General features: G+C 40.8%; 1 protein-coding gene across 1 annotated transcript in view; it reads right to left on the bottom strand.

The window, feature by feature from the left end:
- The window catches only part of mpp7a (MAGUK p55 scaffold protein 7a), a 123794-nt gene that overhangs the window by 18355 nt on the left and 88085 nt on the right, over window positions 1-17354 (bottom strand). The window contains exon 12 of the mRNA XM_029529597.1: window positions 1964-2134. Within this exon, the coding sequence (XP_029385457.1) occupies window positions 1964-2134 (171 nt within the window). The remainder of the gene's footprint in view (window positions 1-1963; window positions 2135-17354) is intronic.

Raw genomic sequence — 17354 nt, 5'->3', positions numbered from 1 at the left:
AGCTGACAGGGACAGTTATTTTAGCTGATAAAGGCTGCTACAAACAAATTGCCAACTTTTTTCTACCTGCTTCAGTATAAAGGAAGTCCATATCCTCTTAGCAGCAAACAACCAAAAATAGAAAGAATTAGCCCCAGAATCCTCAAGGATAAGGATCAAGTGTTTGCCAAAACTTTAGAGTAACATTCCAGTCTATTAGCAGTTTCCATGGCACATAATATTTCAGTAAGTATTTAGTGAGTTTGAATGACATGCCATTTTTCTGCTATCTTAAACAGGTAGATTTTATATTAGCATTAAATTTTACATGAAATAATCCTAGATCTCCATATAGTCCTTGAATTTAAGTTTTATATTAATACTGAAAAAGTTTCAAAGGTGTCAGTCCACAGAGAAATGCCCACAGCCTCCTTTCAGAAACTGAGCCTTAGAAAGAGCTGTCAAGACTTCTATCAAAACAGTCAGTCCTAAGTTAAGCCTCTAGTATCAGAGGTAAAGACTCACCATGTATGCAACATTAGAGGATTTTGTTTCGCCAAGAGTTTACCTTAAATCTACATTTTTATTAGATCAATTAGAAGAGAGGCCGTTTTTTGGTTCTTAAAGCTACACATATATCTTTATATGGATATTGACACATACGATAAGAAAATCCACAGGAACAATATGAAATATGGAGCCTTTCAGAATTTCAATAATAAATCTGCCATCATTATCAGTGTAAACTGTTTATGTGCTGTAAATGTAAATCGCTGGAAATAAAGCTGTTGTACAGTATATGCCTGAAGCTGCTTTAAATGCAGATTCTTCTAGAAAGTGATTGAAAAAGATTAAATCAAGGAGGAACGTGTCCCTGAATAACATTAAATAGGGAGAGCAGTCAGAGAGAAAAGGGTTGGACAGAAAAGATTTCTAATAAGAAAAATCAAGAGGCCCTGGGGAGAGGAAGAAGGGGAGAGGGAGGCTGAGAAACATTAAGCAGATCTTTCCTTGGCCCTTTGCTTTGTTACATCTGAAATTGTCCATGGATCGTCCTCCAAAATCCTGGAAGTTAATTGAAAATATTTACATTAGCATGACAGGTGAGAGAGCTTCGGTATCCTATGGTTGAGGCTATGACACAATGGCAGGGAAATGGGCTTGCTAATTAGCAACATGTCTGATGAAGTCCATGCACCGTGTGTATATTTAAGTGAACCAAGGCCTGGTTAATCAGGCTCGGAGCACCACTTTTCAGGAGCAAAAAAAAAAAAAAGAAAAGGAAAGAAAGAAAGACGAGAAAGACCTTGTTTCCAGTTGTATTTAACTGGCAAATACTTAAAACCTGTTGTTGGAATATGAAAAGTTGAAGACAGACTTTTGAGTTCTCGTTGATGAATGGAAACAAATTGGAAGGAGTCACACTTAAGATTTAGGGAATATTTTTTTCCATCTGTGTCTGGGACATTCTTGACATATTTTTGCTACAAGTAACAAACCTAAAAAGGAAAATGTGGAAAAGCCTGGATCTTACTGATGGTACAGTTGGTTCTGAGAAATACTTCAGTCTCTACTGTTGTGCCTGGACCAGCACATGGTTTCACCAACAGTCGTCTCCCAGGTATGAAATGCAGAATAAGAAACCACAAAATTAATTTCAAGAAGAGCTTTGTAACACCCGTTCCTTCAACAATTCAATCAGCTCGAAAAATTCAGGGGACGTTGAGAGGGAGGTGTCGCAATTGAAAGTATTAAATGTGTCTGATTAATATGAGGTCTGCTCAGTCGATTCAACTGAGTGCAAAAAAGTTTAACGAAGGAGGTCCACGATGAATGTGACTGAGTCCCTGCATTGGGAAGCTCATTTCTAGGGCTCTGGGTCACATTATTAAAGTCTATGATTTCTTCAGTGCCAGGTTTCACAGAAAGAGAGCTGCGTAAAACTGAAAAACAGATTCTGAGGCAAGTCCTGCTCTGTACTCACCTACTAGGACCACCAGTCTGTGTTTAGCCCCACCCTGCCTGCAGTATGGGGTGACCTCTTCATATGTGGGCACATCAGCCATGTCGTACATTTCACTCTTCTTACACTCGTACATGGACTTGTTGGTCTTCTTGTCTCTCCTACTGAGACGGAAGCTTCTCCTGAAACCAGCTGGAGGTCAGGAAGAAACAATAGAGCAGACAGATAGAGACAAATTAATCTACAGTACACACACACACAAGTAAAGTTCGTGTCAGCATGTGTGACTGAGGGTCTTTAATTTCCAATGCAACTGTACGTACACATAAGCTTGCAGCTGTGCAACTCGATTTATGGTCGTTCCAGCGTCTTGGCAAACACCTCTGCACAGCTCAGTGTCCAATACCTAATATTGTATTGTGCAGCTCAGCTTTATGACAGCTATCTTTGCTGTAGGTGAAAGAAGTACCGCCTAACACTCTGCCAAAGAGTTTCCCTGGATATCACACTCAAACACTCACATTTTCCCTTGGTGACATGTAACAGACTTTTCTTCTTTTATGTGTGCACATACTGTATCTCTGGAGAGCTGCAGGGAGATTTTAGGGCCATCAACTAAAGTATGTTGCTGTTCTAAACACACCATCTGTAAATTCTGCAGCTTTGGGTCTCTCCATCAAAAGAATAAAAATGGCAATGGATGATGTCATGAAATAGTATGGGATCCTGAGAGTTGTTGTATCCAGCACTATTGTAAAATGAAGAAGAGATTTTTATCTGGAGTTGAATGAGCCACAAAAGATTCCTTTTATGACTGAGAAAAACACTGAATTAAGCCGTTTCACATTTAAAGTTTCACTGATGCTACGCGGCAAACATGAGATGTCAGGGAAGAGTTTGGAGATGACACTGCTGCTATACTTTGTTTTGATTTGTTTTGTTTTATGATCTTTTATGATCCAGATGTTCATAAAGTTTAGAAAAGGATTAAAATGTTTAGAAACAGTGAATAAAGCTAAAGTTTTCACTTTTAAAAAATCAGTTTCACAGACATTCTTCAGACATTCAGCTGAGCTGTCCAAAGTTCTACTTGGCTTTTTTCTCTGATAACTTAAGTTCCAGGCATCTGATGATTAAACTCATTCATCCAGTAAAAATATATGGTTAGAAATGACAATGACCTAAAAACTGAATCTTAAAAATGTGGATTAAATGTCAACTTTTTGGGGAAACGGCATGTACACTTGCTTGAAACATTTGGGACATTTTTAAGGACACACCTCAACAACGTTGTTGTTGAGTATGAAAAATACAAATTTTTAGGCATTGAAATGAGGAAAAATTTAATTTTTTGTAAAGGTAGAAGCATCTCCTTTTAAATTTAAAAGAGCAAATTTTGTGGTCTGTTAATTTTGGTAAACAGAAGAAAACAAACGTTATTATCACGTAATTGACTGCTCCGGTATGTGAACTCACAGTTGGGTGGTTAGAAGTTGCTCCAACTAAGACTTTGCAAAGGACAAACTATTTCTTAAACTCATGTACACTCATGTCGACGGGACACTTAATGACAATTGCCATTTCAGATCAGCTTACAGTGTATGTTTTGTCCTCGGACTACCCTTAGAAAGGCTTCTTGACATATCAACACAACAGTGTGTGCATGCCTGGAGCAGATGATGTACAACAGTATCAGAAGGAGGAATTCACCTTTAATTTGAGGACTATGGTTTGATATTATGACAGATGTCGGTTGGAACTGTAAAAAGGAAATAAATCTCCAGAACCAAAGCTGCCTAATATGCAATTTCTGTGAATGGTCATGGTTATTTTCAGCCTCTTTTGTCATTATTTTACCTAATACGTAATTAATGAATTTAAAAATATGATGCCAAATGCCAAAGTGAGATTAAGTCAGCATGAAAATTATGGACTGAGAGGAGAATCAGGAGTCGCACACTCCTGATACACGCCCCTCTTTAATACTTTCCACAACATTTTCAAACCGCTGCAGGGCTGTGCAGACGTGCAGCAAAGAGAGAGAGTCTGCATTCTTCTCAGCTTGTTCTTTTCCAAACAGTCCCTTAATAGAGAACTGAGCGACGGGCTTGTGATGAGTTACAAATGAAACACACTATAAGTCATCGGAGCACAATAATAATGTTTTTGCATGGACTTGTGTATATGTATGAGTGTACACACATGCTTCAGTGCCGAATATAGTGTTACACTGAACATTTAGGGCAGACTTTTTTCCACTGTGGGCAACTTGTGGCTTATGTTGTCTGTGCCATTCCTCCTGTGGTTTATCTACTCATTCAGCACCCTTACTCCACCCCCATGGGGAGTATTACTGTTTGCCACACAGTGGAAAGCATACGCCATTCTTCAGCATCGCTCCTGTAAAGAGATCAAACAGTAACCAAAATCCACAAGAGTTGACATCATTACAATAAACAGTGAGAGTATAATGTTAATGATACCTCACTGAAAGCAAGACATCAGTTTTATAAAAATGCAATAACCAACAACCCACTCTGATCAGTCATTTATCAACATATAAACACACTACTGACGAATTGGGCTTTAAGTAATACTATGGCATTACAATGACTAAGTCATTAATTCTAGCAGTCTTGGGGGCTGACAGGCTGCCATATCATTGGCTTTGACCAAAGGCACTCTGCTTCTTTTCATTAAGTAGGCAGGTGCACAGGGCTTCATTCTGAGGATTGGATCACCATCCCTGAGTAATCTAGCGTACCTCACATTTGCTTTACATGAGAATCCTCCAGTTGTCCTCAAGCTGCCCGGTGGTAAATAAATAAAAGCCTCCTGCATCAGCAAGCAGCAAACCCCCTCCCCTGACAACCATCTTTTTTAGTGCAGACGGAGAGTGAGTTTGACAGTGGAATTGGAAATTAATTTGATCCAGAATAAAGGAATGTTTCCCGTCCTGTTCAAATGAAGAAAACCTGCCTGTTTGTCATGAAAAAGCCTCAGCTATGTTGGAACACCAACATGTTTGTCAAAGGATGATCCAAGCATGAGGGTTACAAGGATAAAAGGAATGCATGATACGTGTTACACTCAAATCCAGGGCCTCTTCTAATAGTCTGACAGGTCAAAATTGAATTTCTTGACAATAGTTCTGTTTCGAATTTCCCTGGAATGAGAGCTGAGCAGTGGCAGTTGTCTTGGAGAGTTTTTTATGCAGAGTGCGGAGTGCTGTGTGTCCGTAGATATGGAGTTAAAGGTTCCTTGCTGAAGTCTGCACGCAAACGCAGAAACAAACACGCACCTTATAATGGTGTGCACAAGTCTTTGACTGGGTAATTGCCAGAGTTGCAACTAAAAACTTGTATGTGCACACTGACACACGCACGCACGCACAGACACTTTCTCTCACTCATAAACACAAAATCCTTTCAGTAAAACAGAAAGTGGAGGAAAAAGAGAAGAGCCTATTTAACGCAGTGTAAACACAAGCTGTGACTGAGTGCGCGCGCGCACACACACAATTGCTTGGCAGTTGCCAGCGGTCCTGTGAGCCCATTTTCCAGCGCGATAATATCTTACAGCCACGTAGGAAATTCAGCATGTGTGTAAAGAAAGCGACGGAGGCCTCTGCAACTATGAATACAAACTGCCCACTCGGACACTAACATCCTGTGAGTTACTACGACCCCACATCTGCAAAAGAAATGGCTACAACTGTAAAAGAAAAAAAAAAAAAATAAAACACACACACACACACTGTACAATGCAGTAAGACAAATGTCCATAAAAAAATAACAGATGACTCAAAGAGACTTGTGTAAAGAGGTCAAAGAGGTCGTACAATTGCCAGTGGATTGTCTGAAAGAAGAGAAGCCTGAGAACAATACAAGCGCCGGGTCTTCCAGACGTCACGCGTAGGCGATCACAGGGATGACAACATAGAGGAATAAAAAAATTTCCCTCAAATCAAACCGTTTTTTGTGCAGGGGGGCTCAGGCTCAGATGAACCACCTGCTGCAAGATCCCTGCTGCAGTGAGGACCACTGTCTAGAGACCATACTGACAGCTGCAGTGCCATCCTGGCCATCCTTACTGGGGCCCTCTCTCCTTGAGGCTAATGGAGATGATATCTATGGAATTAAACAGGCACAGCAGCTGGGGATTAAGTGAGTATTACGCTCTCGGCTCGATGCTGCACGCTGTGGTTTAACGCTGTAACACTAAGTACCGTCCGTGGGTACCAAATGTGGGAAGCATTACCGGCTCTCTCGGCATCATTATGCGTGCCCATTACTGGCTTGGTTGGAAGGGATGAGGAAAGCTCATGGTACAGAGTTAAGCAGGACGCTTTCCACACTGTCAGCCATTATTACCCCAACAATGAATAAAATGAAAAGAAGTAGTGCTGCTCATAATGACTAAAATACAAAAGCCTGGGGTAGACAGATGAACCACTCTGTTTGATTTATCACCAATTTGCTGAACTTGCATAATACAAGGCAGAATTCTAGGCTCTCAAGACCATATATGCTTTGATTTCTGGAGATTCTTCAGATTACTGTGAAGGCAGAAGTTGGGGCATGCTACTGTGATTAAAAATACTGTAAAGTAAAAGGCTTCCAAAGGATTCAAAAAAGTTTTGAGAGGATCGGCACTGAGTGGGTAAAAGAGAGAAACTAGGATGAAGAGATGGCTCAGGAGAGGATGGAAGAGTAGTAGACTGGAGAGAAAAAAAATGAAGGAGATGATTTGGGAGAGGAGAGGAGACGACTCAAGAGAAGAGGAGGCTGGAGTTGAATCAGAGGAGGGGTGAAATCTGTGGAGAAAAGAAATCTGAAGAAGAATTAGGAGATGAGAGGGGATGAGAAGAGTGGAGATTTGAGGAGGATGTAAAAAAGACAGTAAGTGAAAAGAATGAAATGGGCGTATCCAGACATGTGTGTGTCCTTCAGATGCACCCTGCACACAACTGCAAAAAGCATCTGTGAAAATTATTATGCTACAGTAGTAAAGTGGACTCCATGGCTGATCTTGGATATTTGATTGTACAAAGAGTCTAAATGTTTCAGGCAGCAGCACACATACAGAGCACTCATTCCAGCCTCTGGACATGTACTTTACTTCTCTGGTAATAAACTCAATCAACACAGATCTCCTAGTGTGACGTCTAAAATATGTACGTGTAGTAGTCCACAGCGGTGAACTCGTTAGTGTTATCTGGGGGGAACGCTTTCTGAGAGTATTTTCCATGGCCATTATACAAAGCATTTGGAAAGTGGCACCTAACCCAAGTGTTACTGGCTTTAGTGCTTTAGACCTTTGGCTGCAAGAGGTCTATTTGTGTAGAGTGCTATTTGTTTTTCCCCTCCAGCTAATCCCAAAGCTCTCTGGGCTCAGGAATGTCTCATTTCAAAATGATGCCTGATGCCCTACTACTTATGTGTAAGCAAAAAAAAAAAAACAACTGAAATGCAACAGTACACAAACTCACCACTGCTTCTACTGGAATCCTTAAAGCCACTATTGGCATGCCAAAATGAGACTAAATGCCTGCATTCCTGTTTGTCTCTTCAGTCTTATGTTCAGATGGAGAAGATGCTCTGCAACAAAGGTGACTTTGTTGTAGAGCAATTCCCTGTCTCTTTTCCAGCTCTTTAAACAACTGGAATGGTTTGTTGCTCCAGCTGATGAAAACACACCTGTCAAACCAGTGTCTTAACCTGCTGTAACTGGACCCTAATTTGGCTATCCATTCAAACGTCATCTTCGTCTTTGTATGGACCCCAGATTACGGTCACCACAGCATTAGTGACCCATTTATTCAGAACTTTAAACCTTAAGAAAATTTAAACAGGTGAGTTGTTGACATTTCTACCCTTCAACAATTGCCATAAAGGAGGAAATTAATGATGGGGGCCAAAGGTCTGTGGAGATTAACTCATGTTTGAACCCACACTCTTGTGGCCATTCAAGGAACTGCACTTTTTTGGCACTCCTATGTTGTCTGGACGCAGATTGGTGGAAAAACTAACTAAACTCAATGGATTGGCTCCTGTACATTCAGATGAATCCATTTCATTTTTGTACATTGAGTTTTTTTTTTCCCCTTCAGTTTGTGACACTTTATCCATAATAATTGAATCGTGAGATTCAATGGATTTGATGGATTTCCCAGGCCTGATTCATTCAGCATTAAATGATTTGGAGCTTTTTACTTGTTCTTCAACCATCCATCTGATCCCTTCTCTTCGTATACTGAGTGTGTGATTTTTTGCAATTAAATGAAATGTCAGGATAGCTGTAACAGCATTCATTCACATCACCGTGGCAAATTTTCTTGTGATAGTCAGACCTCTAAACACTTATGGATCAGTCGAAAAAACATAGCCAGTACAAAATAAAGCACCCCTGCTGTCAAAACTACTCTTTAATTATCTGGGTAGAAATAAAGAACTGAAAATCTTCAAGCATTGTTTTATATAGAGGTTTGATAAGAATGCATCATGGGACTCAGTTTTCCTCCTTCAAAGTTTCATTCCCTAGTCTGCTGGCTCTAAAATCAAGTAACATCTGAGTACAGGAATCTGCTCGCCCCCGAGTAGTGCTTGAGGATCGCTTTTGGCAATAGACCTCACAGACGTTGCATCACTGAGAGAGGCATGAAGGGAAAACGAACCAAAAGGACTAAAGACAACAACTGCCTACCCCCTCCCACTGCCTCCTCCATTTCCTCATGCAACCTCAGTAGCATTGCAAAAGCATCTGTAAGTTCTAGGATTTCAAACTTTTAGGGACAGGCCAACTTTAAATCATACAACCACATCCAACAGGCAGAAAAGCCATGCAGCAAGTACTCTCATACACAAGATGTTATTATAACTCACAAGTTTTTTTCTCCTCCTCCTGAGGTTCTCTCGTTTCATTTAAACCTCATTCTGGGCTGTTGGAGTCCAAAAAGGCTGCTAACCCACTAGAGCGCTGGATGTTGTTTGGGCACCAAGGACAAAGAGGAGAGGCTGAGGTCACTGACCTAAAAAGGAGGCAGGGTGATAATAAGGGCAAGCCTGAAGGGGACAGAGAGAAATGGAAAAATGGACTGGTTCTTGGCGTGGTTTGGCCTTAGGAAGTAACCCTGATTGAGCTTGGCAGACATGGCTCAAACTTCGTATTTATAAACTCATGTGCACTGAATATCCTGTGAAATCTGGAGTCTAAATGCATGTTGTGTGCAAAGAGATTTCTGAGGCTCATTCACCCCTTGACCTCAACATCTGAATATAGACCAAATGGCGGGAGAGAGAGAGAGATATAGGGAGATATACAAACAGAGGATTTGTGTACAAGCCAGTAAAGACGGCCTGTGGTCCTCCAGAAGGACGATACCTTATGATTTGTTGAGAAAATGACAGTGGTAATAAAAACATGATGGGAAACATTTTCTGAACAAGACAGAGAATTGGAAGCAGCTCTCTGGAAAGGGCTGCTGAACCAAAGTGGGCCACAGTAATTGTCATTAAATCTAACTGGGACCACATCAACAAGACCGGCCCTCGGCCGGACCTCCAGAACAAAGCATGGAAAACAAGCCGTCCATTTAACCCAAATCCATCCAGAACCATTCTCAAAGATGTCCTCAGACCCACAGCAGAGGCAGAGCAGGATAAGTACTACATTCTGCAAATCCATGACAGGATCTGCCAGTGCACTCACACTGTCAGCAAAACAGCAAAAATAGCACAATGTAGGCCAGTGTTCCACTACAGAATTAGTTTTTCTGTTGTTACATGGAGGTCCAAGTTCAGTGAGTTGCACCAAAAACACCCTGGGATTTAGAAGAATCTGCCAATGATGAAAAGCAGAGCAACTCTTTTTCTTTGAAAAATAGCACAGACAATAACTGTTGATCCTCAGTTAACGAAGGAAAGAGTTGAAGAAGAAGTATTAATTAAGAGGAGACATAGATGTGTGAAACACTACATGGCCACTGACTTCACCATATATTCGTCATAGATACAGCAACATCAGGAGGGGAAAGAGAAAAAGACAGCAGCTCTCACCTAGATGGAGTCCAATAATAGAGTCAGCATCCTCTGGCGTAGAAAAAAGAAAGAAGGAGAAGCCAGAAAAAAGGCAAAACATCACATTAGGGTGAACACTCAAGCCTGTTGCTTCCATGTCAGTAATAACGGAAACAATAGGCACCTACCCATCCACCTAAGAAGGCCTCAGATGTACATTACATTGGAAATAACACACAGGCACAGTTAATTAGTTGCTAGTTTGAGTTGATTATGTCCAGACCTTCCACAGTGCCAGCCAGTGATGTAGTGGTTGAAAAGAAGAGAGGTTAGGTACAATCTTCAGAGCATGATCACCATCATCATGAGACAATGAAGACCAAAGCAAAAATCATGTCAATATTTTCCCCTCAAAATAAAAAAAAAAAAGCTTACATTCCACTCGATCACTGGCTATTTCTTGGAAGTTTATGAGTAATTTATTATTTTGAATGAGTTCAGCAGGTGCAATATTACTGGAGATGGTCATGTGGAAGGATGACTCTCTGAAAGATGTCCACTCTAATGAAAATGGCAGGTAAGCTGGAGAAAGATGACGCTTTGTACAATGCAAGAGCCAACAACCTACAAACTTTCCGGTCTATAGAGTATAAATTGAACGTGACATCTGATGTTTCCCCTTAAGTGCAATTAGCTTTGACGTGGGAACACAGGCCAAATGAAAACAGGAAGGATGGAGAGGTGAGAGGTAGACCTTTCATTACACACGAGGATTATGGAGGGGAAACAGTCACAAAGGCTTTTGCTGTTTGTCTGGAGGGAGATGTGAGACAAGTAGTACCTTCGATCTCCTCAGCTGTAAATGCAATAAAAGCAGGGAATGGAAATGAGCCACAGTTAGAAAAAAATGGTGGATTAGAAGAAGTTGAGGGGACAAGATGAAAAAGTAAGAAGAAGGAACCTACCAAACTCTATGGTCACATCATCTTAGAAAAGCAAAACAAAGCACAGAGAGAAAAGGTATGATCACAAGCAATTTTGGTAAACATCGTAAACAGAGCTATCACTCTAAATTGACTTCTATCTGGGCATTAAAAATAGAGATAATAGAAAGTATTGATAAACCACATCTAAACCCTGCCCGCCCAAAAAAAAAAACCAAAACAAAACAACAACAAACAAACAAACAAAAAAAACTTTTCGAGAATTCAAATTGAATTCTGCTCACACAGGTAGTTGCTCTGTAAATAAGTGATTTCTGGTGAACATTGTCACTGTCCATTTATCCAATGTGGACCTGAACCTATAATCTATATTTTGAGAATTATTACATTTTCATTGAGTTTTTGTGTTTTTACGAATGCAGCATTTCAAGTCTAAACAGTTTTGGTTTCATGATGCTACCCAGTTAATCGCTGTGATGCGGAGTCAGTGAAAGAAACACACGGTGAGATAAGCAACAAAAGAGGCGAGGAGGAAAAAAAAAAATCTATCTGTCTCAGGATATGACAGTTTGCAGTAATTTGCAAAAGTTTTACATTTCTTTTCCAGATGTTGTTGAGTATTTAAGAACTTCAAGTGAAAACTGCAAGATGACAACTTTATCCCGGTGAGCAGATAGCCAGAGCATTGGTACAGGATTGATTCTGTCCCAGAAATCAGAAAAGATACTGAAAAGATAAAAATGGGATTGGAGCATGTCTAATTATAAAACGCACTGATAAACAATTCCCAGGTGTGAACTGAGTTGGCTGTTTGACAAAATTAAAATTTTTCTAACTCTTCTAATTTCTTACTTTACTGGAGCACTAAACTCTACTGCTGCTACTGTCTCTACAAAAGAGAGAATCAACAATCAACAATCAAGCAAAAAAATTAACTCATGTGCTGGTTACCAGCTATATGGGTGTTCTGGGCTCATCTCACGGTCATTATGACTGAGTTTGTCAAGTATTTGATATATGTGAAGTAAAGAGTTCATTCGTAACCAAACCAAGTGCATACAGTATCAGGCATTTGAAAAACTCCATCTGTTGATGAGACCATGAAAGACTGTGATAAGCTTTGGAACAACCACTATGAAGATTGTGAGTTAGTTTTTTTTTTTTTTTTTGGGGGGGGGGGGGGGGTATGGCTATGAAATGGTATTGGTATTGGCTATGAAAATCAGCTCTATTGTTTTATACAACATATTTATATACAGTTACCTATTGAGACAATGCCTGTAGTGCACGTCTGTGGTGCGTCCAGCGAGACTTCAGAGAAAACATTTTCATATTACAAACACTGCTTTTGCAATTCATAAAGAAATATTAAATTACATAGCTATAGAGGGGACAAGAAAGAAAGAAATGATTTGAAATGATTCTAGGTGTTTAGGAATGCCATTCAAACAAAATTGTAGTGGAGGTAGGATCTGTGTGTATGTGTGTTTCAATATGGTGTCAACATTTGGAGGCATTTATAGATGCCTCCTCCCCTTTATGTGCTTCCATTTTGGCCATACAAAGTTAAATCGAAGCATACATGACACTATCTAACACTGTATGGGGGCTTGCCATGTACAACCATGCTGATTTCCCAGAACGCACTGCAGCTTGGAGAGACGTTGCATCACAGTCAGGGTTAATGACTAGCCAAAACAGAAGTAAGGCCCAATTGCTTCAGAGGTTGTCTCATGCTTGAAATGCCTGGTTTCGGTGATTGTTTTGAAGTGTACAGTAGAGGCAAATGCATCAGCTGTTATCTGACATCTTGTTTCACATGTTAGTGTTCACAGCAATGTTCCTACTGATGTTGCCCTCCTCATGTTGTAATGTGACAATTTAAGTTGAACCAGCACCTAAACTGCAAGGTATTTGGAGGTCGGCGAGGACACAAGGTAACTTGAAAGACGACAATATGACAACGATAAAGCTATCTAAAATCCTTCCAATTGCTGCCCTAACTTCACTCTGAAAGGCTTTGATCTGGTGCTTATCTGCCACAGGAATGGTTCACATCGCCCAACATTCCCAGTCTAATGAAACACCCTGTGATAACACTGCATAATGCAACTCGCCAGGGCTCTGTCTACCTCAGCCCAGTTTAATGGTGGAAAGAAGAAAAACTTCATCCCCCTGCTTTTCTGTGTGGTGAGAATGAACTGAGATCACAATCTGTGCGTGTGCGCGTGGACAGCCAGGCCTGCAGTGACGGTGACAGCTAAGCCCTTTCATTTAGTGAGCACCGGGAGCAATGGCAGACACTGTGCAATTGGTCCACCACCAGTTGGCTTATCGCCCCTTACTGGATGCTTGAAGATGGAGTTGTCCCCTCTCTGAAAAGGAATGCGCTCTTAGTGGTACAACATACATCTGCCATATTCATCTCGTTCATCCAAGTTTCATCTCAGAGTACAATGCGGGTGAGACAACTGAAGCACTGGAAAGGATCTGAGTGAAGCTGAGTGATGTACTGCTTTGATTGTTACAATATTTGTGTTGTTTTTTCAGTGGATAATGATGACTTTATACTCATCACTGCAGGCACATTTACTCTATTGGCTAAAGCTGGATTATACTTACCATTGGAGCTCCTTGGATTATACCTGGCACAGTCAACCATCCAGCAGTGAGTTAGTTGAGCACAGCTGCTGGAAAAATCATTCAGCTATCTCCTTTCAGCAAAGAGAGAGGCAAAGGATTGACCCCCAGTCAGCACTGTGTAAATGGCCTTGAGTTATGAGTTGATGTCACTCTCACAAGCAGCCAGCATATAGTTCTCCTTGAACAAACTGGACACTGTCGCTTTCTCTTTTGCTCACTGTATATCTCCATCTTTCTCTTCTCTTTTTTCTTTTTAAACATCCAACATGAGGCCAGTGGAATTTTCCAGATGACATCTTTGCCATTCATCTTTTGCCTTTAACTGCAGAGCTGATCATTCAAAGTCAGGATGAGGAAGTGAATTAAAGACAGAGCAGCCACTGGGTGCAGGGAGGAAGGCTGATTTTATATATCAGAATTCAAGAGGAAGTCAGTATTGAGATACTGTCAATGAAGAAAGATGCATGGCTTTTTAATGTGAAGGGAGAAGATCAATGAAACTATAAAACCATAACAGTGGTCTTTATGAGGTTATCTGGTTCTAATCTTATATAATAAAGTTGAGCATTTCTCCTGAATCCTATAGTTTTCTAAATATACTCCCACGTCTGCAAGTGTTTAAGTTGAAAAATGAAATGGATGGATAAATTAAACAAAGGGCCAGGTTCAGGGCCACTTAAGAACAATCTTGGGCGCCATTTCAAAATGGTTCAGTCACTGACTGCAGAGAGCAAGAGAAAAGGCGCTAAAATACATGGAGAGAGATGGAGAAAGACATAGAGAGACCCCAAGGTGAGCAATAAGTGTGTCCACGTGTTTGGCAGACTGCAAACCAAACCAAACAATCAGACAGTGGAGAGGTTTGCATGTCAGACACAGGAACAGACATGCTGTAAGAAAGCCCAGAGAGCCGTCAGGATGTTCAGCGAGAGCAGATGGGGAGGCTGGAGGAGAGCCAGGCATCAATGGGAGGGATTTGGAGGGGTAAAAACGGATAGGGCAGGTATGCCAGGATGACCTGTACAGAGGTAAAATAGTTTATGTAACCCACAGCCGATTAATAATTGGCTTAGACAGTCAAACTAATGGCACTTTAAACATCAGTTTCATAACTGAGGAATGCATCCATGAAAGCAACAGTCAGGAAAGGGATTATTTATATCTTGCAAATGTTAGGCGTAAATGGACACGGTTAGGCATTGCTTTCTGCAGCCCTTCGCCAAGACCAATATTGTTCCAGCCGATGGAGCTCCCGGGCTGGAAAGAGAGTGAGAGAGAAAGGAACCCCCTCGTCAATCACCACCTCTTTTCTTTTCTCTGCTCAGTAACAGTGGGGTCTCCACGGTATCCTTCAATTAGGTTGTAGTTTATGGCTCCGGGGCCCAGCTGGGCCAGCCTGCATGGGGCCAGAATCCAAACTTTGTCTCCATCTTAACTTGAGCACCACTTGTCTCAGCCACCGTCACTCCACAGGACCACATCTGCTACCGAATGCAACTGTTCTCTCCATCCAACTCCTTAAGTACATCAACAATACTTAAAAATAAATAAATAAATAAATAACATTTCTGCATCTCCTCTTTTCCTTTTCACATTTGACTTTTATTCACTCCACTCTTGGCTTATACTCCAATTTGAGCCAACATTTTTTCTCCAGGTGATTTTTCTTTTCCTTTCTTTTTTTTTTTTTGGAATACTGGGAAATGAATGTGTGTTTGTCTCTGTGCAAGAAAATAGAATGAACTGTTATCAATCCATGTCATGGGAGTTACTACTGCAGCACATATAGCTAATTCTTAAAGCACCATGACATTGGGAGGGAAGTTTAGCTACAGCTCCAAAGCACACTTATATTCCTTTAGTAGGGCCTGCAGCAATCTCTACTACATTTTACACCTGCCTACTGTGCATGGGGGGCTGTGGGTTAAAAATCCCATAACTCACACAAGAGGAACTGTGCCATTAAAATGAAATTGTGAGGAAACAGTACAGCACTGTCTGTCTCCAACTATTTAGCAAGCTATTTTTGGCCATCTTGCACTATGTATGCCAGCATGTGGTTGAACATAACCAGGAAATGACAACATCCATAATTCAACCGAGGGCTTGAATTCAAGGCAAAAGAGACAAGTTCTAAGTTTAGAGGTGGTCAGTGTAGCTCTGTTGGTTATTTCAAAGCAACATATTGAAAGAGTCATGTTACATTAGGGGCACACTGCCATTTGAGGAAAACAAGGATACAAATGGACATGTCTGTCTCAAAGTGGTAATCTATACTGAAAAATATGCCCAATAAGAACTAGGGTTTGGTTCAATGGGGTCATTATGAGACCAAAGCAGGCCTATAAAGCAAAGTACAAGTGTAGTATGTTTTTCTGGGGGGTTCATATGTTTGGGAAATGCCGGATTAAAGGAAGGGAGACTTTACAGAGGAAGACCTGGCTTCCCTTTTGGCCTAAGCATGAAAATGTATGTGTGGTTGCCAGTAGGCTGCGAGATGAAGAGGCGGTGAGTAAAGGATGCAGAGGAAAGGTGAGTTGGAGGGAGTGAAGATCAGGGTCTTCTGCAAACAGGCTTCCAGATGAGAAACTGCAGGCAGGACAACAAATGATGACCTGTGATAAAGACTCACAGAATCATTGATAGATGTTCTGCTTTGGCATTTCTCCACTAGACAACTTCTCACTTCAGCAGATGGTGCAGTTCTTGATTTTTTTAGTTTCTTGGTATCATGTAAACAATCAAGGTAAGTAATGCAAGTAAACTAAAGGCGTATGTGGAATAAGGTGGCACTCACTTTCTGTGAGACTCACAGCTGACATGGGTCTAAGTGGGTGAATGGGTCCCTCCTCCAGGTTGGCACAAGCAGTCATACTGCCATGCACAGTCACGATGCCTGGTGTATGGGCTCTGGGTCATGTATTTCAGGTCAACATGTACAAACCGAATGGTTATTTAGTAGCTGTCTGCAAATAATAGCTTATGTCGCTTTGATTTTCAGACTGCACCTGACAGAAAATCTATAAGGTTCCCCTGATATGCAAAGACTAGTCCTGTAAAAGAATATGATGGACATTTAACTATCTGAAAAAAGACAAATGCTGCTGATCTGGGCTTTTCTGATTTAACAAAATAAAAAGATGTAATTGAGTACTCAGCATTTCTTTGAGTGAGTGGAGGAAGAAATTCGACAGTTTTGAAACCAGCAAATCCACAAGAGAAAAATTATGGGTCTCAACTGCAACCTCCTTGGACCCACTACACATTTGCTTTTGATGTTGTATTGCAGCTGATCTTTAATCATATAAATTGCTAATTACATTTTTGATCAAATCAGAAAACAATAATCCTGTCAATGGAGCAGTTGCAGGCTTCTTTTCTGGAGACCTTTTAAAATCCAATCTCTTTATGAGCCTTGCTCAGTCGACAGTTAAATTCACTCACAACTCCCATCAAAGCCCCACACGTTTGAAATAGGTCTTTATTTCAAATATGTGCCCGGCTGATCAAAAGTTATACAATAACCAACTGAAAGCCAGTATTTTTTGTGTGTAGGCATTCCTAATTGTTTCTGCTGCTGTCCTTTTCTTGTGTAACATGGTTTATTTCTTCTGTCTTCATTAAGAGGCAATCAACCATCTTTGATTTATAAGGGTAATTTAGCTATGATCCCTCCATTTCCTGATCTACTACATCCAAGCTTGTCATAGCACATTTCTGTTAAATACTAGAGCTGATGTGTTCTCTCTAACTCTGCTGGCCAGAGTTTGAGTTTGGGTTACTGTGCAGGCTCAGGTGATAAGGTAC

This window comes from Echeneis naucrates, chromosome 20, assembly GCF_900963305.1.
Source record: "Echeneis naucrates chromosome 20, fEcheNa1.1, whole genome shotgun sequence".
NCBI classification, from domain to species: Eukaryota; Metazoa; Chordata; class Actinopteri; order Carangiformes; family Echeneidae; genus Echeneis; species Echeneis naucrates.
Note: the sequence above shows the minus strand (reverse complement) of the source record. Positions and strands in the feature narration are given on the sequence as shown.